At 39.6% G+C, this 22022-nt stretch overlaps 1 protein-coding gene across 4 annotated transcripts; it reads right to left on the bottom strand.

Moving 5' to 3' along the window:
• Positions 1 to 575: 575 nt before the first annotated feature.
• Positions 576 to 21268, bottom strand: myrf (myelin regulatory factor). 4 transcript variants are annotated; one of them, XM_026175754.1, is made up of 27 exons: positions 20623 to 21268; positions 12843 to 12933; positions 12431 to 12712; positions 11911 to 11972; positions 11066 to 11288; positions 10870 to 10970; positions 10588 to 10702; positions 9730 to 9925; positions 9554 to 9630; positions 9349 to 9459; positions 9150 to 9255; positions 6557 to 6757; positions 6278 to 6386; positions 5998 to 6107; positions 5756 to 5916; positions 5594 to 5666; positions 5403 to 5485; positions 4752 to 4820; positions 4568 to 4651; positions 4289 to 4356; positions 4102 to 4176; positions 3797 to 4024; positions 3534 to 3627; positions 3178 to 3240; positions 2791 to 2896; positions 2535 to 2609; positions 576 to 2398 (listed from the first exon to the last, which is right to left on the bottom strand). In XM_026175754.1, exons 1-27 carry the CDS (start codon positions 20672 to 20674, stop codon positions 2315 to 2317), a joined length of 3099 nt encoding a protein of 1032 aa, XP_026031539.1. In that variant the 5' UTR covers positions 20675 to 21268; the 3' UTR covers positions 576 to 2314. The 4 variants fall into 4 exon arrangements, with proteins under 4 accessions (XP_026031539.1, XP_026031540.1, XP_026031542.1 ...); XM_026175755.1 differs by having other exon boundaries at positions 9165 to 9255; XM_026175757.1 differs by having other exon boundaries at positions 10891 to 10970.
• Positions 21269 to 22022: the final 754 nt, after the last annotated feature.

Here is a 22022-nt window from a genome sequence, read left to right as displayed (position 1 = left end):
TACCAGGCAAATTTCAGGGTTGTGGTAAAGACTGTTCATAAACCGTCGACTGCCATCTAACGGGCTGAATGAACAGCTTTTTTTTTTTTTTTTTTTTTTTTTTAAGCTCACCGTTTGTTTCTTTCTGATTTATCTCGGGTTAGTAGCTCGAAATTTCACAGTCACTTAGAAGTGAGGGGAATTTTCAAGATACTTAGTAAGTGAAAATAATGAGATAATAACTAAAATGATTCCATACACATCCATAGTGGTCTTATAGAGCAGGTAGACTAAACAGCATAAAATGAAATAAAACCTCAGGAAATGTAATAGTAAATTTATTTACTGCATGCATTTATAGTGTTACAGCATATTTATTGACAAAAGCTTTGAAAATGAAAAGTAGTGATATTAATGTAGTCACTGAGCTTTAGTCTTTTGCGTTTTTTTTGCTTTACACATGGGCCTTTTAATATATGCATGTTTTAATGTTTATCAATCATTCCTTGGCTCCAGTAGCTGAAAGTTAATATATTATTGATATCAAAATCAACTACAAAAAAAACAAACAAAAAACCCCCCCCAACAATATGCTAAAAACACACCTGATAAAAAGGAGCATTGGTAGTGACAAAAAAAATGAAGCTATACAGTTACAAACAACCCAGTTCTACCAAAGTGTCTGACACCAGTCTGGTGCACTGGATACAGCAAAAGCCTTTTTTGTATATATATATATATATACAGTGCAAAAAGTGCTACAGTGGTTTCATTATGCTAGCTGGTGAATTATAAATAAGCTAAAAATAATACCATATACCCACTGAAGTCATAATAATTATAGTGAAAGCATGTACAGAATTTTCATATTATTACAGAGTCCATAAACTTTATCTGATGGCTTTTCCTATTTAATATAAATGTGTTTTTTTTTTCTTCATAAAGACACATACGGGACAAGGATTGAAAAGCAAATTTCAGTAAATGCAACAAAACCACAACGTCTGAAGTTAAATGGAGATTTCCTTTGAGACAAGTGAAGCTAATACAAAACAAAAACATAATACAAATCAGTTATATCAAACATATTATCACTGCATATACTTAGCTGTATAAGCAAAGGAAAAATTGTTTTAAAAAACATCCAGAAAAACAGAGGAAAGAGTCCAGTGTATAGAATCCAGTTTTATATGTGTGTAAATGAATTTCCTCGTAGGTTTGTGATCAAGGCATTAAGACAAGAACTTCCAAGCTGGAGCAGCATCTCAGCTACAATGTACTGTTTTAGAGAAATTGATTGGGCATGCACATGAAATGACATATTTCATATTCATATTTATTGCCTTACCAGCATTGTCCAGTTAGCAAGATACAGTGTAAGCTATTCCAGTGTTTCTTGAAATATTGTCAGTGCTGGACTCAGCGAGCTCTCAGTGCATCATGTTATTTTCCTGTGATTTCTATGCTTTCCAGTCTTAACATATTAAATCCTCTAAGGAATCTGCTACAATGTGCACAGCTCAGAGGTTTTGAGGTGTTTTTAATGCATTTAAGAAGCAGTTTCTATGTAGTAATAGGCATTAACATGTAACAGCTTGGTGTTTAATTCAGTGTCACGATTGAGACAGAAATGCCACAGAGTGTGCACACCTCTGTGCACGGCTTTTAGTCAGGGGCTGCATTAGGATAGGCAGTACAGTTAACTGCTGCAGACTCAGCACAAAGCCCCACTGCAGACACTGTGCACTACTGAGGTATCTTTTCAGTGCTAGCTGCAACCATTTACCGTGGCCTTCAGCAGATCTCCTCTCCAGTGTATAAAAGTATTGAAAAGTATTCTTCCAAACCAGTTGTGACTGGTTTTGTTGTACATACAGATCCATAGTGTATGTTTGCAGTGCCTTCTGTTGTAACATCGTAGCCTGGACTTGATTTAGAAAATTCTGCTAAAAACAATGTTACGGCTTATATTAAGAATGGAAGACATAGTGACGAGTAACAAATTTAAAAAATAAAAATTGTTGAGCTATGAACTAAGTGCGTTACTTTTACATTAGCAGTTAACAGTGGTACGACACAGTTTTCAGTTTCAGTCATCAACAGAAAAAAAAGTCATATACAGTGTTTCAAACTCCAGTGATCACAGCAAAAGGAGATGTCTTAATGCATATACATATGAAAGGGACTACAGTGGTGGTACAGTAAATCATTTGCTCTGTTTGAATATCTTTAAAATAATGTACAATAATTAGACAAAACTTGATCCCATCATAAACGCATACAAATGGAGAAATATGGTATACTGTAAAGGGACTGGGATGCATCATCTGCTTCCTCACACGCAGCTGCTTTCTATGAGAAAATGGTAGTCAGAGTACGGTGTAGATTTTCCTTCAGTGTCACAGCTCACTCTGTCACTCTGTTAACAAAAAAGAGTGTAAGAAAAACAGAATTTATTACTCACTTCTGACTTTACCAAAACAACCATGAACAGATTACAGAACGCAGAAGAGCATCCATGATGACTGTATGTTTTGGAGGACCAGGTTACTCACAGACAGGGAAACACGAAAGTGATAGGTGATGTCCTGGTAAGGCAGCACAGGCACCGACCACAAGTGATGAGTCCCCTTAGAGAGAAGCAGAAAGAACATAGGAATATCTCATTCAAAAAATGAGAAAATTACAGTAATGTAGGAAATATTTTGTATAATATCAGTATTATATAATTAGGGCAGCATCAACTGACAAAACAATGAAAAATATTTTCATTATATGAGAGATGAGGAATATATAAATGCCATTAAGTACCTTTGTTGATGTACTCTGTTCATTATAGAGCTGTGTTTCTGTGTGGTTGGGGCATAAACGTCCCTTGGTGGCTCCACATTGTCGTACCCACAAGCTGTTTGTAGACCTGTGTTGGTAAAGCTTTATTTTATCTTGGTCTTTTATTTCCTGATAATCTCCCAACAATATCTCGCATGTTGAACGTTGAAAATGTAAATGTGCAATTTGAAGCTTAATATATGAGAAATTATTTCATGAGAAAGCAGCTACAGTAGTTCCATCCATTAGTTTGTAGTTAGTACCAAACCCCACAAGTCTTTCTAGGAAACGTAAAACATTACTATGAATTCATTTGTTTATAAATCAAAACTTTGCTATTGTTATTGCAGATGGCGTTTGCGTACTCACGTCATGTGTAACGTGATTTGTGACATGGAGGAATTTCTTTTTCCATGAAGTGATACCGTGTAGCTAGAGATGAGACAGAGAAAAGGTGCATTAACATGCAACATTAATAATGCAAAGTTGTAATGCACTGATAACGTAACATTCCAGATGATGAAGCGATACTGGGTTGATAGTGACCATATTCCCAACTCCAGCCATGTTAGCAAAAAAAAATAAAAATAAATCCCTACAATAGGGTTCAAAAACATCCAAGGCACAATAAAACTGTTCTTGTTTCTTTCTTTTTAGTGTTTACTTGTTTTTCATAGTGAAAATGTACACATAACTCTACATTAGAGTAACCTTTGTGTGTTTACCTGCAGCTTTTGGCTGTTGCACAGTTTTGCAGTTTGATTTCTTGGTTTGTCTCCATGATATATAAGCTACTGAGAGAGGGAGACGATTTCACTCCTGAAAAAAAGAGGGAATAAAATAGCATTAGACGCTAAACTAATAGCATTCCTTTGTACAGCATGCAGACAATTTTTGTTTGCCATCGTCAAACAAAAGGCTTTACTGTGTTTGCATACTGCATATTATGCGTGTCAAGAAAGTGCTCTGGCTGGGCTGTGATTTTTACCCTTTGTGTGCAGGCTGCGTTGTCTGCGTGGCAGTGGATGCTGCCCACCAGGAAGACGGTTGATGGCTCCCGCTCCATCCGTCTCTTCAGGGCTCGGCCTTTTGGACTTGGCAAAATAAATGGGTGCTGATGTGTGACTCAGACGGTTTCTGTTGTGATCTTTGTCCATTAGTCTGGACTTGGCCTTCTTGTTAATCAGGCCGGGTGTAGGAACTAGGCTGCTAAAAGCTAGAGAGGGAGAAATAATAAATGTGTATGGACATTCAGAAACAAGACTTTTTTCACATTACCAGAGACTTTGATACCTGGTGTGGATTGGTTGTTACTCATTGTTGAAACAGCAGCTGATTGGTTGTTTATGGCTGTGGTTGAACAGCAAGCTGCAGGAGTTTTGAGGAAACAGAATGAAATCAGATAAGCAAAACTATTCACACTACTACTTAACAGTGAAAGTTGATCCCGCGTGGTCATTTGATAAGAGCCTCCACTCACCTGGTGCAAGGGTAGTGGACAATGGAGTATCTGGACCCTTGCGGGAAGATCCCACTTCAGCTCTTGACCTGCATCAGATTCATTGGTACAGGAGGAGGACATGGTTTAGTTCAAGTAATGATACACTTAATGTAAAAGACAGTTTAAGAATGCTTAGATATGTGACTCATGATCTCCTTTCAGACAGAACAAAAGAAACGCCCTACTAAGCAATCAAAGATAAGACTGAAAGAGCAGATCAGGAAATTTGAGTAGTAGGACTGGGTGTTGATTGTGTACCATGGGCAGACAGGTGGACAGACAGTTATAGTGGCAGTGAAGATGGGCATCCAAGAGATGTAGAGAACACAGGAAGGAACATAGCTACAGAAAGCAGGGACAGATTATATAGAAAGGCATTAACAAAGAAGTGAAAAATGAATTTCATTTTACTACAAGGTGTTTGTGTGTTAAAAACACATACCCATCTTTCTCAGTGACATCTCCTCTGTGGTGAAGAGTGAGTACATAAAGGACAGACATGGAAATGACACTGTGGACAAATAAAGATCCAATAAATCAACATCATCATATCATGTATCCGTTTTTTATTGGCCCACTCATAGACAATATAAAAAAGATGGGCGTTGCATCTGCTGTTTGACTGGTTTAAAAACATTCGCATTGTTTATAATGGTCAGCAGGGGGCGACTCCTTTTGTTGCAGCAAGAAGTACAGTTACATAGAAATTTATCAGAAAATAGCTCCTTTTCTCACTTAATTTATGAACTTGGTAAACATTTTGAGTTTATCATCTCAGTTGGTAGTTTCAACTCTGTTTTGATTCAGTCTTATTTGGTTTGAGTGAAATACTTTTAGAGTAAAATACATGACAAAGCGAAGTATACTTTAAGGTATAGCGTATTAAATCACTGTAATAAGAGCATGCATTTTTCAGAGAGATCCACCACTTGCTTGTGATGTTTAGAAAAAGGGGAAAAAAACAGCCAAAATTCTCAACTTGAGGCATAAAGTTGGGGCTTGAACAAATGGATGATGAATGGTGTCTATTTCCATCTTTTAAATATAGTCTAGGGTTTAATGTCCCCTCACCAAACACATTATCTCCTCTAACCTGAAAGCCATGACCACAACCAGTGCCAGGATGGTTCCCTGCATGAACTTCTGACTGATGCAGCCCTGATCTGGAGGTAAATTCTGCAATAAGCAGATCAGATGTAATTAAATGAGCACATTTTACTTCAAAAACAGAACAATAACAACAATAACGAAGGGAGAAAAGAAAACACTAGTATCATCACGCACCTTGCTTCCTGGGTTGACTGTCTTTTTCTTTAGTGGGCCACTTCCTGTCCTGCTAAAATAACTTCCTGACTGGCTACATTAACAAGAAAAACACAAGTAATTTCTTTAACCTTTACGGTCATACTGTCATTGTGTGATAATGTGTAAATGAATTTTTCTTACCTGACCGTGCCCCCGCTCACGGTGCTCTTCATGCTGTCAAAGCGACGCAGTTTGGCCAGTTTGCGGCTCCAACGCTCCAGCTCATCGATACGAGTCTCCAGGTTGTCCGTCAGCTTACACAGCTCCTTCACCGCTCCGACGTTCTCCATAAAGATACGCTCCTTTGAAATTAGAGGAAGCAATCAGAGTTGATGGTAATGACTTTGAGCACGGTACTGTATGCATTCCTGAACTTTCATTACCTTGTTGACAACTAATAGGTTGGAAATAGTTTCTCCATTTGCACACACCACATCACCCCCCTCTTTCACTGCCTCAGGCAAAATTTGTTGAACCTCTTGAGCAATCACTCCTGCAGAAGGATACACCAAGCAAGCCCTCACAGATTAATGCAGGATATACTTAACAATGGACTTATACTAAATGAAGACATTGAGATGATAGCATGATATACTGCACAAACAAATGAGATGCTGAAATGCAAGATTTAAACTTGTACAGTTTTTTTTAGGAAGTTGTTACCAGTCTCTGCAGTGTTCTCTATGCCCACGGTGGCAGCAAACTCAGGCTTGTATTGATAATGGACCAGCCTCATCTGAGAAATCCGTTTTAAATTGTCTGTGGTGTCGACCTACACGCAGACAGAATGTGCAGATGGTATGAAAACACAACGCTAACGTTGCAGATGAAGAATACAACATGACATGACTTGGATGGCATGATTCACGATGGTGTGCTGAAAACACACAATGACACGCTGAGAGTTTTGAGGCACACATGTACTGTGAGTGCCATCCTGACCTCCTGGACATTTTCTTTGGCCCTGATGTCAGATGGGTGCACAAGGGAGCCCATGACCTTCAGGTTGCCATGGACAACGAGGGCCTCGTCCGGTCTGTCTGTATTGACACCGACTCTCCCGTGGTGGTAGACGGAGTCTGGCAGTTGTCCACGCTGCCACAGCACCTCGTTGTCGCTTTCAAACTGGCCTGGGTTGGATGCCTGTCGCAGAGAAGCAAAGAAGGAGATACAAAGAAAACGTGTGATTGGGATTTTGAAAATGTTATAATAAAAAAAGCTTTTTTTAAAGATAGATGCAATGCTCCAAAAAACAGGTTGACATTTAGGAATATATGCTTATTTGCTTTCCCGCAAACAAGATAAGAAGATCCAAGCAGACGTTTTCTAAGTGAGTCATTATAAAATGATGACTCTGCCTTACAACTATAAACACTTTTCATTTGTTTACATGGGCAGGCAACACATCATACAAACAACCAAAAGTAACCGAGCTGTTCCAGTTCTGTATTGCTGCTATGCTAGGCTAAGCTAAGCTAACCGGCATTACCGTGCAGAGATGTGTAACATCTTCTCATCTTGCTTTTTGCAAGAAAGCAGACAAGCTTATTTAGTGTTTAATAAGTCATTGTCTAACAATAAGCAAATGTACGTGTCACAGTCAAAAAGCTCTTCTAATATTTGCTATCATACTTTGTAATCATATGCTTTACAAATCTACCCAGATAGCATACATATTAGATATGTCAGGATTACCTTTGCCACTTATAAGTCAATTATATCAGTGTCAAATGTTGTAATGGCCTGATGTGCCTACGGTCTGGCTCATATACAGTGTTGTGCAAAAGTCTCAAGCCACCCCTCATTTTTTATATTTTTGCTCTCTGTCAAGATGGACCCATTCTGCTTCAATAATACTGAGATTCAGACTCTGGGGAGGTCGATTCATGACAGACTGTGATCGTGGTCATGCTGAAAAAAGAAGCAAGTCAGAGGCTTTCTAGATGGTATTGCATGGCAGATCAAAATCAGAGAGATTTCTGGATTCATACTTCCATCAATTTTGACAAGTTCCCCAACACCGCTTTCTGAAATGCAGCCCCAAACCATGAGTTTGGAACATATTGCTGAAGATTTAAAGATTCACCACTCCATCAGACCTGTTGCCATTGATTTTTAGTCCAGGTCTTGTGTAGTTTAGCGTACCTCAACCTTTTCTCCCAGCTTCCCTTTCCTAAGAAGGCTTCTTGACATCTTTTTACTGGGGTCATTTCTGGTCAGGCTTTAGTAAACAGTAGATGGATCAGTATATTTTTTAAGGACATGACTTTAAGACGCTGTTTATATGCTCGAGACCTGCAACTTATTGTTTTGTCCTACAATTGTTCAGTTTTCATACATTTTTAAGAACACGCTCCACACCATGCTGAGATGTGCCAAGTTTTTGTGCTCTGTGGAAATCACCTTGTTGGTGCAAAAATGTTATTTTAACCCCATCAAACTATGTTATTTTTGGCATTTTTTGTAAAATTGAGTGAAGAAATAGAAACAAATGATCTGTTTGGTAGTGAGTGCCTAAAGATACAATTTAAAATTGACACACCACCGGATCTTCCCTTCAGTTAGGTGATTTTTTTTAACACGTTATAGGTATGTGTGTGGCTTTACAAAAAAAATATATTATTCTGAAAATATCAGGTACAAAGACTCGAACAAAAATGAGGGGGGAAAAAAGCCAATGTCATAAGAATGCTCAAGACCACTGTCACAAACTGGGTAAAAGTAGGTGATAAGGAGAGAGTTTAAATATATTAAAATATAAAATGATGTAATAAACATAACCTAATCAAAACTTCATCAATAGGTTGTGTCAGGTGGAGTAGAAGAGAGACTGAACAGTTCATCTGGTCCAGTTTTTATAGCCTGCAAGACACAGGTACCCTGCATTAGCTGATGGTTCTCCCATGGCAGCCAATCAACAGCAAGCCATGGCTTTCATGAGTGTGGGAGCGTCATAACAACCACTTTTAAAAAATTACAAGAAAGTCTGTCTCTTTGGAAGCAAAATATAATGAAATGAGGGTTACTGTTTAAGGTGTGGCTGAATTGAGATAGCAACGCTCATCACTGTCAGTAAAGGCTAAACGTGAACCACAAGAGAACCACATTGTAAGCAAATATTGCTATCTGAGTAGGTTAATGACAACACTGTCACTGTCCAGCAAAAACAATTGATTTCAAAATTTGGGGATTTTAACATTTTAGATACATTCAAAAGATATAAAACGTGATGAATTTAAAATGCAAGCATAAATCCAGACTGTTGTACTTAGTTCATGAATAGTAGGTTTTTAAAAAAGATATACAGTTGTTACAAGACAGTAACAATGCGCTTTGTTTCATAATATGAACTCTTCTAAACAAAAGTATTTGAGGTGTAATGAAGATTACAGGCATGCAGATAAAACTAATGGAAAGAACAGAAAAGAGAGAAGATGATGTGAGAAATAGTGTATTACAGAAAGGTGTGCATAGCAGACAAAGAGTAAGGTGTCACATTCACAAGGGATATGATTGTTGTAGGAAGCAGACAGACATGGCCAGACGTTACCCTGACGATGATCCTCTCAGACACATGAGCAGCCACAGTGTAGCTCTGATTGTGGGACTGTGCATGGAGCGCCACCACCAGCATGAAATACCTGGAAAGGCAGAATAATCCGAGGTAGATGTGACTACCCGAACTTGGCCTGTGAGCAAAGCGTGTGGTATTTTTACGTGCAGTGGCTTTTCACCTCTGATCAGGGTTTGGCTTGCCCTTCTTTCTCATGTTATTTGCTGTGGTCTCGCTAAAATGGAGCCGTCCCACTGTGACCTTAGTGACCTGATCTGAAGGCAAAGTGACACTGAAAGAGACAAAAATCAAGAGATTATTTAAAAATGAAAAAACAAAACCACTACAGCTATTTACTGTTTCTCAATTAAAAACCTCAAACTCACAGGACTGGCTTGAAAGGTCTCTTGCTGCGGTCGGACTGCGACTGCTCCACACTGATGGACTGATTCATGGCTTCCACCTGGCAGTGAAGGCAGAAATAACCCATGCAGTCAATATACTACAGAACTAATAAATACTATAGCCAGTCACAATACTGCTGCCTCGATGTTGCCTTCACCTTTACTCCATTAAGTTTGAGATAAAAACAATCAATGGGCTGCAGTCCTTCGCTTGTCTTGACATACTTGGGATCTCCAAGCATGCCGATGTATACCGTGACCTGAAAATGGTTCTTCTTCTGGCAAACAAAAGCATCATCAGCTAAGGAGAAGTTGAAGCCTTTGTCAGCGTCAACACGGTAGGTTGGCATCGGGCTAAAAGCAGGGAAAGAGAAAGCATCTTAACACTAGGAACACACAGGAAACTTCATAGTTTCCGTATTTTTATCACTAAAGATAAAGACATGCACGTGGATTTATCTGTCCTTAACATTAATTTTAAATCAATTACACTGTAGCCTAATAAAATAGGTGTACGTATTTGAGATTCCTAAAAGATCTGAATAAAAAAAAGAACTTCATAATAAATGAAAAGACTCTTTCTTTGTCTTTCTTCTCTGTTTTAAGTAGGCATGGCGTTCTAAAAGTTGTGATGGTCAACCAGGTGGTTTTGATAACATATCTGAAAGGTCTAGTGAGTTCATTCTAACCCTCCTCCCTACCTATACTTCTTTTTATTTTGGCACTGTGAGTGCATAAGAAGGTGCACGCTAATTTTTTTCCCTATACCCCCTCCTCACGTTGCCTTTCTAAGCCGAAACCCTGTGCTCGTCACTCCCCCGCACAGCTCACCACTGAGGAATTTAGAGGCCTTTTTTGCAACACTCCTATTCCTTTGGCACTCCCGCTATACACTTTGTTCACATTATCCATTTAACTAATTAAGACTCCTCTCATTTTTGAGCCTCTGTGGGGGTATTTCTGCTCTTTTCGTTCCAAATAAACATTACAACGTGTGCAAGTGAACTTCCACCCACAGCTCTTTGCAGTTGGCATCATATAGCAGCGTCCACTTGTTCTGCTGGTGAGGTTGCCACTTAATGCACTGATAATTTGGGTCCAGGTAGGCATTGTCTGCATCCTGCATTAAACCTGTGAAAAACAGTTTGAAATGTGGGCTATTAAAGGGTGACCAAGGACTGTTAATAATGTTCATATCTGTTCTGTAAGCGTCTATATCTGTGTTAGAGTTTAAGGGCAGTGGAGAGAAGGTGAAGTAGAGGAGGTGAGGAAGGGGGGAAAAGAAGATGCCTGCCTACCTGGTTCTTGTTTGATGATACCTGTGAGGATTTGGGAATTCAGGGTGCTGTTGGGAGAGTCAGAGTGCTTCCTCTTCTTTGCTTGATGAGCAGGAACACTGCTGTGAGAGAAAGAAATTGTAAAGATTAGCCATCATTCTCTCTGGGCAACGCAATCCCCCCCAACTCCTCAACCCTGTGCATCGTCATGACTCACTCTTGACCCTGAGGGTGCTGAAGTAACTGATGAAGCATCTGCGTCTGCTGCATGTCTCCACTTCCGCTTGCAGCCGGTCCAATGGCGTACTGGGATATCATGGGCTCAGGCTTCAGGTACATGTCCCGATGCATGCTGGGATAGTGCCCGTGTGGTGGGAGAGGCGGCGTTGGAGTCATGTGGCACATGTTCTCTGGAGTCATGGTCCTGATCATGTGAGGATCTAAAAAAAACCCATTGGGAAAGGAGAATTATGGTTACATTGTTCTACAAACTGTCGGCCCTTGTGGCTCCTTTTTCACACTCAGAATGTAAATTTCCTCCTACATATCAATCCTCCTGTTTTGCATTTCTTTCTGTAGTTTATTCTGCTGTCCTCCAACCTTGGCTAAAGGTCTTTTTCTATTGTTTCAAACTGAAGGGGTGCCCATCAGATAACACCATTCCACACCTTTTTCACTAATACCAACACAGGTGTTTGAGCGGCATAGAAATGTGACTTTGGGCACGGCCGGTATTCAGCTTGTACGCTGAACTGAAAAGTGCACCTGAAATGAACGTGTTCAGAAAATGTAGAATATTAAAACATTAATAAATACCAGACCCCAGCTTCCTTTAGTGTCTTGTTAGGTATCGAATTGTTTGCAAATGAACTCGAGTTTCTGCTTGTTCAAACACACCAAACTGATGACTAACAGATATTGACTCAGAGAAGTTTAACCTGTGTAAACCTTTCATATTTTCTCCCACTTTCTTTGATTTAAAGCACCACTTCTTTTCCTTATTATTGGAGCTCGTTTGACTTTTCTCTTTTTAAGGAGAGAGAAAAAACACTTGTTACTCACCATTCACCTGTTGGGGAGAGTACGGTTCTGAGCTGGAGTCTGGGGGTGACTCAGGTAGTGTCCTAATAAACAAATATAAAAACAAATAAGGTAGTAGATGTTACCCTCACAAACTAACAATAGCAAGATTTTATAATCAGAGCTATATTTAAAATTCTACCGTGCTAGAAATCGTCCCCATGCATTCTTCTTGTTTTCCAACTGCCATTATATCTAAGGCAGAACCTGGGATCACCCTCATGTACAAGCCCTTTACACGAGATGTGTGTGTCTGAATTTTTTTTGCAGGACGTAATTTGACTCTCTTTCTCTCTGGCTGTTATCAGTCTCCCTCCCCCTCTTGAGCGTCTGAAGCTTTATTTGTTCAAATGACGCTTGATTAAGTATTGATTGCATAATGGAGCTGTAGGTTGTGAGGTGCCAAGAGCATCTAGGATCTGCACTCCTTTTCATCAACTCACGTTATGTTTTGTGTCCTCCCTGTACCTCTATCCATCTAACACCATGCTATTGTGCTCACCCTGGAGCGTAATGGCCCCTGTGCTCAGGTTTGACGTGAGCCTGCTGCTGTTGCTGGTGTTGCTGCTGCTGTTGCTGTGCCAGACAGGGGTAGCCGTGTCGGAGGCCCAGCGATGGACCTGGGGGGTAGGCGTTCTGGCAGCTAGGGGGCCCAGGTGGAGGGGCTCCTTGGCGTAGTGGAATAGGGGGGCTCACACCACACACCAACCCTCCAGAGGAGGACACTCCTGCTTGGGGAGATGAATAATTTGGTCCTGGGGTGCTGTGGACCTCTGAGAAACAGCTGGGAGAAAAGAAGAAGAAAAAAGGATTAGCCTTATCAGGAAAAACAAATTCCTTTGTAACAACATGATCTGATGTGGTTGGCGGATGTTGTTTTGACGTTGCTGGGTTGGTTCAGAGTCCCTACTGACATGTCAGCACTATCGTCCTCCTTGCTGATGTACTCTTCCAGGATACTGGTGTCGATGTTGGCTGGTTCCAGAGAGCTGGTAATATCATGACCTGTGGTGAAGGCAGGGTTGGGAACATGGAGGGGAGATAGAGAGCATCTGGGGATTAGCAAAAGGAGTCTTTCAGCAACTTCACTCAGTGCCACGAGAGTTGCGGTTTCCACATAAGCCTGTGTTGTAACCATTCCCTATCTAAAAACATAACACAAAACGAACATTAAAACATATTATAAACTCAGTAGAGCATGTGATATCAACACATTCATGGATTAAAAGGTCGTTATGTTTTCTTGAACATATAATTGAAAATCGTGGAAAAAGAAGAGCTGTGATTGGCTTTTAAACAATTTAAACATCATCATTTCAGGAGTGAGCAACTAGGATCTGGTAGTTATCATTACATGCTTATGATTCAGTGCCACTAAGTGGTTACACATATAGACTGGAATGGTAAATGGATAGCATGTTTCTAATCTTACACAAAGCAACTGGAATCACTTTACGTCACCGTTTCAACCTTGGACAAAATCCTTAGAATTTTTTTTTTTCCTAAACAGGGAAAAATTCTAATTTTGCTTAAGCATATAAAATCAAAGGTTTATTTGTTTAAATAATTAATCTTTAATGCAAACTGAATGTGTACAAATCAAGTCAATTTAATTTAACCAGACTGCATTAAATTGAATGTTTAATATTGTACTTCTGTAATGAAATTACATGGAAAATTTACACGCAATCAAAATTTTGGGCATACACTTGTTTGAGTATGACTGCAGGATTTTATTGTCAGTATTTTTCTTCTTTGTTGAAATTTAAGTTCATCTTAAAGGTGAGTTAGAAACACATTTTCAATCATTTCCAAATCCTTATTCCAACCCTGCGGCATTTTTACCCTTTGAGAGGCAAAGCCTCACAAATCCCAAACACATGACCCCACCTAATCTTTAAAATGCCAATATGTAGGACGAGCACATTCTTATGGATATATTTAGAAAAGAGTAAACCAGGTTATAAAAACTGGCATTTACTATGTCAAACAGAACATTCATCTCGAGTGTTACACGAAGGTGAGACTTTCGCTAAAGCTGTCACTAAAATTGTCCCAAACTGTGCTGGGCACAGTGTGGTTGGGAGGGGGGCTGGTATAGTGGGTGGTCAGTGAACCTCAGACTTTCTTTCTCTTGCTCATTCTCTCTCTTTCTTCCCCCCCCCCCACACACACACACACACTCACACATACTCTTCCTCTGATAGATTAAGCAGCTACTCAGTTGGGAATGCAAGGAATTTTTGTGTTAACATTGGAAAATGTTTCTCACTTTCCTTTTAAAATAAAAACATCTACTAACTTCGTTCAGTTTACCTGAAACCAAACGAAAAGGTCGCTTTATAGTACTCGTGCCACAGTTTCTCTGAACCCACTTTAAACATTTTGACTCATCACCACAGACAGTTTATTAGACAACATTGTATTTTGAATAAAAACCCCAAAGTGTACAGCAAAAAAAAAAAGTTATAAGTCTTAATCATTAAGGCAACAGACTAAACCGCTGGTCTCAAGCTAATCAAATAAAATTCGACAGTTTGACATCATAAATCCTTATGGTGCACTATTTATGATGTAAACTGTCTTGTTTTCACTGGGAAGAAACAGATGGTGAATGTCTCCTAATACATGCCAGTGCAAAGGGAGAAAAGCAGGATGGTTCCCCTTAAATAAGATCCAGATGTGCACCCCACCCAAAGAGGCAGTAAATTTGAGCTGGCAGGACTGATAAGAAAAAATTGAGAGACAGAGGGAGAGGGGAGGGCAGATAGATGGAGGCTAAGGAGAAAGGGGAGAGAGGGGGGCAGGATGGGCAGAATGCAAGTTTAATGTCTAAGGGTTCTAGCTATAGCGGAAAAACAGAGAGGAAAACTGAAGGGAAAATATGAGACAGACCATCTTTCTGCCCAGTAGAAACCGATCCCTACCAAACAGAGATGCGACTTAAATGTATTTATTGAATTATGCCTTTGTCTCTAACATAACATTTATGGACTTCAATTACTTAAATCTGCAGTTATTAGATTTCTTTTTCACTCAGCAGAAATTTAAATAGTTCAGGAATACAATAGTTGGATAATGTCAGCTTTTAGGGTGGCATAGCAAAAGCTTGTGGGCAATTTGAAAAATCATTGTGGCCGGTTAGATAATGTAGAGCTAATATTTGCTCTCTTTCTGTTTTGGTCTCTACCAACTCTTTAGTTCCTCCACTTTCACTGAAAGTCTTTGTGTTAAAAAACAGAACAAAAAACAGCTATCTGCTCCAGCTGACAACACCATAAGTGTTGCAGCAGTCCAGTTAACAGTAAAGCAGTGGAAGAACAGCTAAACAGTGAAATCTCACAGGGTTAAAGGGAGCTATATGTTTCAACCTTGTTTGTCCATATAAGCAGCGACTTTAGAAAATAAATGGAAAATCACAGTTAGCTCCATTTATCACTGTGTTGAGAAGAAGGTAAGAGTAAAATCTTTGCAACATGCGATTCAAACCTGATACAACGACTGTGACTTAAATAAAGACTGGACACCCGATAGAGACACCAGTACAACAGCACAGGTCTAAATATTGGGGCTAAAGCAAGAGTAAAGTTCAGTTATCGTCAGACAAGGATGTCAGGAATTGGAATACACTGTCACTGTTGCAACTTTACCCCATCACTTTGTGTTTTACTACTAATAAAAAATGCACCGATTATTAAATCGCTTTCTCTTCAGTTGTTGTGAACTGGATGTATACATTTCCCTGTCCTCCATGTTTTTCGTTGTCCAGCTGTGCTCAGTGAGGAACAGTGAAGTGATTGTCAGTCCAACTTCGATACAGACTCGCCCTTTGAGAGATTAGGGGCTGAGAGGGATGTATGTGTGTGTGTGCCTGTGTGAGTACGCATACGCGTGCACATGTGAACACGCACTTGTTTTTATGCTCATGAGTGTGTGTGTTTTGCCACCATTTCAATGCCTTGCTTGTAAAGACAGAGGACTGAGTGTGGGAGAGCTTGTTAATCACAGTTTCACTCATAGCATTTGGTTAAACGCACAAATTAAAATTTTCTTTCCATTTTTTTTTTTTTTTAAATTATACCTCCCAAGCTGCATCGGCATCACTTCCCTGTGTAAAATAGGACAGTGGCCTTGGCTGAGGTTGTGCTAAGTCAAAGCATCATGAAGTTAGAATCCCGAGTCACATGACCTCTTCAGTTAAAGTGTCATGTTACTCAGGTGTTTTGTTTTTGGCACCACATCAAGGTTACTCATCATCCTCTTGGGTCACGGTCTTAACATCTTTCCAAACTATACATTTATCATCAACAGTGTGAATCGACTGGACTGTTTTTCCATTACATGCAACATCTAGATCCTTGAACAGAGATTCCTCCTCAGTTTTTCCCTCCTTTTTCCCTAAACGGAGGGCTCAAGGGCACCACTTCCAATTGGAGGACACATATGTAAACTATTATCAAGGTTAATGACAGTTAAGAAAAAAAGCAAACAAAAAAAACAATTCTAATCTTCAACAAATTTTCTAAACGTTATTGATTTTCGCATCCAAATGAGATTTGCATGCGCTTGCATGAACATGTTAATAATTAAACACTTAGTGAGTATCTTAACTAAGAGTGAACAAAGTCCACCTGATTAGCAAACAGTTGGACTACAGTGAACTTGGCCGCACATACGCACACCAAGAACACAACGCACGATTAACCAACAATAATAATTACAGTAAAAAAAACCTAAAAAAAACCTTTTTTTTAACGAGCATTAAAGTTATATTTGTAGAAAGTATTGATTGCTAGAGTCTGGATTTGGGATTTCATTGATATATAAGCCTGCTTTTAACAAAAAGGTTCTCTATTTATCTGTTTTTCACCGTCCCATTTGAACTAGCCCCCTCCCCGTAAAAATCTATAAAAAAACCTGATGCATTCAGATAATGTCAATTTCATCCACGCGCACAGCCTAACAATAACTCAGCTGCTCTCAAAAATGCAGCTCAAACTAGAGACATGGGGATAGCACCTACAGATTACAGTTAATGTGTGAAATCATCAGTAGAAGGCGTTAGACTAGCTGGACATAACTCTAAGGTTACTGGTCTTCTCTATTTGTTAACATGACAGAGTTACCATTAAAAGAGTGCAGAGCATCCCTTGGACACAGATATTATTGAGTGAGATGAACAGAAAGCCCCCTCATTGGGTGCAGACTAACAAGTTGAATCTAGACAGAAACAGAGCGGACAGAGCGGCTCAGAGTACCTGCACGTAGCCAAAGCATGTTGAAGTCCTTGAGTTGAAAACACCTGAAACAGAAGATGAGAAGAACAATTCCTGTCTATTTTTCACATGTTTCCCTACTCGGGCTAAAAAACCTTTCTCCTGCAGACCTGAAAGCCGTAGATTAGAGTACCTAAATGTATGTGTGTGTCATACTGTGTATATGTTCACGTGTGTGTGTGTGAGAAAGGCTGTTATAATGAGGATTATTTCCCAGTCATGAGAAAGGGCTGTACCAGGCTACCACACACAGCCCTTGTCGCATACAAGCACTGGTCGCACCGGTGGACCTGGCTCAGGAGATTATAGGAGTAACACGGCTGGGACCGGGACAGAGAGAGAGAGGCTGGAAAGCAGCAAAACACTGCAACTGTGAGGTCGAGGGTCAGTGCACGACAGAGCTACAGAGCATGGCGAAACAAAGAGGGAGAAGACGCTGAAAAGGGGAAAAAATAGAGGAATAAAGATAAGATGCGGAGCAACGTGTAGCAGACGATGAAAAAAAAAGGTTTTCTTATGATAACGCGTTTAGACACAGAGAAGTAAAGAAGACCTCAGTTATTGCTTACTAATCAAATATGGAAGATGCAGTCTAAACATCCAATAAGAAGCAGAGTCTTCACAGCAAATTTGTTCTGTTAACACTATCTGTTACCTGCCTGCAAATTATTGCACACAAACATGAACTTAATCTCCTGATGTCGAGTGGAGCCGTAAACAACATTCGCTACCTGAGGATTAGTGGGATGGCAGTTTGAAGTGAAGGGAGTGGGGCGGGACAATGAAAAATAGAACCCACTTGTAAGCGCAGTAAGCCTGGCTGCTCAAAAACAATAAACTCCTCAACCAGCATTTCATTGCTAAATCCATGAATCAGAGGAACCATCTAAGTGACAGCCTTCTTATCCATTATTCACCGTGACTGTGGGAGTACTGTGGGACTTAGTAACCCAGGTCATGGATTGCTCTTGAACCAAGAAAATTATTAATCCACCTTTAGACTTGTTAAGTGGTTATAGGCTCAAAGATTGTTTTTTTGTTTTCATTATTTCATTATTTCTGGCAGGTACAGAAATAACAGCATCCTCCATCTGCATGGGTACGTTTGAAAGTGATGAAACTGATTTGTAACCAAGTGCCTGGAAAGCCAGCAGCATTCATTAGCAATATTTTTATATCACTTCATCATTTGTGCCCTTTTGTTCCAAGGTTCCAGCTTGTTAACTGTGTGAACTTGCTGGGTTTCTTTATTTTTTGTGACTGTAGACTGGATATCTTTGTGTGATTGTGCTGGCTCTTTGTGTCATTTTGAAAAGAAAGTAATGAATCTTTTAATTGGGAAAATATTTTACAAAAAATGATTTGATGAGTAAGGTAGGCGTCACTGATTCCTCTGTGTAGGTGCAGCTACACAGGCCCGCTAACACGCCTTGTAACGTCAACTGGATCCACACTTTTTTTCCTCCCCACCATATTTCGAACTCATTTTGAGGCTGGAAAATCTCACACAGATGATTCAACCAATCGTTTGTTTACCTGATGGAGAAACCCAAGACAACAGCAACAAATGTTACTGTTAAACGTTGCGCTCACACACGGCTCGACTTCGAGTCACTATAGTGAGTCAGAGAGGAGAAGGTCAAGTTTTGAGGGGGTTGGTGCTTTCGTTGGGTTTTCCCTCAACCCAGCCAGTTTCTCTCCACCCTGAGCCTGCACTATCTCACCTCCTCGCCCTGTCTGCTAACTGTCACTCTAATGGAGTCAGAGAGAAAGAGAGCGAGAGGCCAAATACCCGAGGAGAAACACCAGTCTCACCTCATTGCATTTAACAGCTACCAGGGCTATGTCAGGAATGTACATTAAAGTGAATGTATACATATTTCACCATTACAACAGTTTACCTGGTGCTGAAATCCATTATAGAGCTGTGTGTGTGCGTGCACGTCTGTTTGTGTTTCAGGCATGACTGAAAGACCCCAGCTTAATTATCTCATGTATTCAGATTTGCAGATTTTCGACTTTCACTCCACTTTAAAGTCAAATCTTCAATTCAATATCAGACGAACACTTGTGGCATCAAAATCATAAGGGGTAGTTAGGAGAAAGAGGACAATAAGCACGTACTTTATACTTCTCATGGACAAGTTGACATTTTAGCCCAAGCGAGAGCGGCTGAAATAAAGCCAAAGTAAGAACATCTCTCTTACTCCCAAAGCAAGAATGTAAACACACTAAATTCCTCTCAGAATGGCGAGAAACCTCTGACAGTCATGGATGGCTGTGTATATTTAAGTCAGCACTAAGTGTGTACTATAATAAAGTGCTAAGCCTCTTCACAGATAACTTGTCATGTAGAGTGTTTTTGTATATGTGCACCTGACGCTCCCTGGAAAAGTTATTTATTCAATTAAAAAACAAACAAACAAATTGGTAAAAGTGTGAACTTGTTATGTTGACTTATTTTTTTTTTCCTTCTGTTGTGTTTCTTTTTTTTTGGTCTTCGTTGTTCTTTTATTATTTACACAAATTACACAGTCACTCAATACACAGGGAAACTCTTGTAATTTGAATAATGGGGTTTTCTTGTGCCACATGTGATGAGAAATTTCAGAGAAGAAAAAAGGCTCATGAAGTCAGGCAATTACTCAAATTGCGACTGAATAATTGAACTCAAGACAGGCAGCTCAACCCAGGACGTCAACGTCACAGCAGAAACCAAACAAAGAGAAACATCAGTTTAGAAAAATAAAGTCTACCTGCTGAAATTACACGAAATACAAGTCTGAAGACTGATTTTGTCCAAAGCCTTGCAGCACAACCGCTGGCTAACGTGACACATTTGTTTGCAACATGATGATCGCGTCTCTAACACCAACAACACACACACCGTGCCTGCAGCACATTTACAAAACACAACATTTATCTTCACTTGAATTCCTACCCTTTCAACCCTCAACCCCACCCTCCTCTAACTCATTTTTTGCTCTTAGGATTCCCAGTTTTACTTGATCTGTTCCCCATCACCAGCACTTTTGCCCCCACCTCCTCACCCACCGACCCACTCTCCCCGAACCCATTAACCCTCCTGAATTTTAACAATATAAGTATTATTTTTTAGGAGGGCAGCATATAGGAAACATTTACTGTGAAAGAGAAACTTTCTCATATGACCACCCAGTCTATCATCTCATGTTAACCACCTGCCGTATCCGGTAAATTAAAACAGCGGAGGGGTTTTTCACACTGATGCTGTGCGTAAAAGTGGAATTAACAAAAAGAAATATTCAAAAACAGATTGGCGCTTATTTTCTTCACGAAATGCAGTTTTCTAGAAGTAAGGTCGGGTTATATAAATTTAAAAAGACCACTTTTCTCTGAAGTTTTAAGAAGAAACTTTATAATAATCAGAAAGTCTTACCTTCAAAAAATCTCTGTAACGCTTCTGTTTCATCTACCACGTCCTGGTCCATCCTAGCGGGTCCCACATAAAAAATCCATGAAAGTCTCCCCTTTTCCGAACGAAATCAATTCGGATCGGGGAAACATTCACACAAACATCCCGGACTCTAATTTACAATTATCGCGACTTTTTTTCTACTTGCGCTTCAATCCACCGTTTGCGAAGAACTTCTTTCCTCCTGTTCAAACAATCAAACCTTGGAACTGGATTAATATTCTGTATGTTCTTCGCCGTTTCAGCTGAATATAACTTTAAAGCTTTAATCTCGGTCGATTTGTTTTTTTTTTTTTTCAATTAAATTGTCACTAAAAGTCTCTGTAAGAAAATCATTAGAAACGTCCCTTTAGTCGCGCCTTCCCTTCAGCTCCCACACGCTTCATAGTAATGTTTGGTTTGCGTTCTTAAAAGCGATCTGCAGCCTCCTGGGGGACACTGGGAGAAAAAGTCGACGGTTAAATGAAAAGTTAGAAAATTATTAAAAAGGGTTAAAGTTGACTCCCTCAGGTTGAGTCTCTTCCTCCTTTGCCTCTCCCTCTCAGACAGGATGTGAGCAGCAGAGTCGGAGGAGAGGAGCTGAGGCAGGTGAGGGATGTGCTGCTGCGAACATCCCAGGAGAAAAAAAAGGAAAAAACTTTAAAGTTTCTGTGAGGACCCAGATACTCTGTGGTCTGTCTTTACAGATAGTTTCAATATGAATTTGGCATTGCTTCACTCTTATTATCATTATTTTGTTTTAACTTGGAGTTTTCTTTTAGTTTCACTATCCCTTTACAAAACAACTGATTATTTCCTTTAACTAGATCTTATTTTTATTTATTTTGTTTCAGTGTTATAATGCTCCTAAACAAGTTATGAGCAATAACTTTAAACAAATCTGTTGTCATTTTATTTTTGCCACTTTATTTTTCTGTGTGTAAAACCTTTTACAGAATCATAATGATTTACTCTTTCTAATAGTGGGCTGGCAGGTACTGTTAATCATATTATAATCTCTAAACTAAATCTACAATTTGTTATTTTGGGGAAAAAAATAAACAGAACTGACTAGACTGAGAAAACATATTTTTTTCCATGATCACAAACAGCACGCAGCTCAGAGAGGGCCAGTCCGGAACTTGATCAGCACAGTTTAAAGTTCGCTTTCAGCAGGAGATGATTTATGATCCCCAAAATAAACATTTTCTCACTCATTTCATGTAATAAAAACATTTGTGAAACTTTGACCTGGAGTCAGTTTCGTGGTTTAAACGACTTCTTTTTGAATTCCTGAGCTTAAACGAGCAGCAACAGGAGTGTTTTGTGTCAAAGCTTCCCAAGGGGAGGATTTGAAGGAATGATCCATTTCTCTCAACCTTATC

The sequence above is a fragment of the Astatotilapia calliptera genome, chromosome 7 (assembly GCF_900246225.1).
Source record: "Astatotilapia calliptera chromosome 7, fAstCal1.2, whole genome shotgun sequence".
NCBI classification, from domain to species: domain Eukaryota; kingdom Metazoa; phylum Chordata; class Actinopteri; order Cichliformes; family Cichlidae; genus Astatotilapia; species Astatotilapia calliptera.
The sequence above is the reverse complement of the archived record's forward strand: the minus strand, read 5'-3'. Positions and strand labels throughout refer to the sequence as shown.

Coding starts and splice junctions, on each gene's coding strand:
- myrf (XM_026175754.1), bottom strand. CDS start 20,674: ATGGACCAGGACGTGGTAGATGAAACAGAAGCGTTACAGAGATTTTTT. Junction 9,256..9,348: donor AAGCCAAACCCTGATCAGAG/GTGAAAAGCCAC, acceptor CTGCCTTTCCAG/GTATTTCATGCTGGTGGTGG. Junction 5,667..5,755: donor GTGAGCGGGGGCACGGTCAG/GTAAGAAAAATT, acceptor TTGTTAATGTAG/CCAGTCAGGAAGTTATTTTA.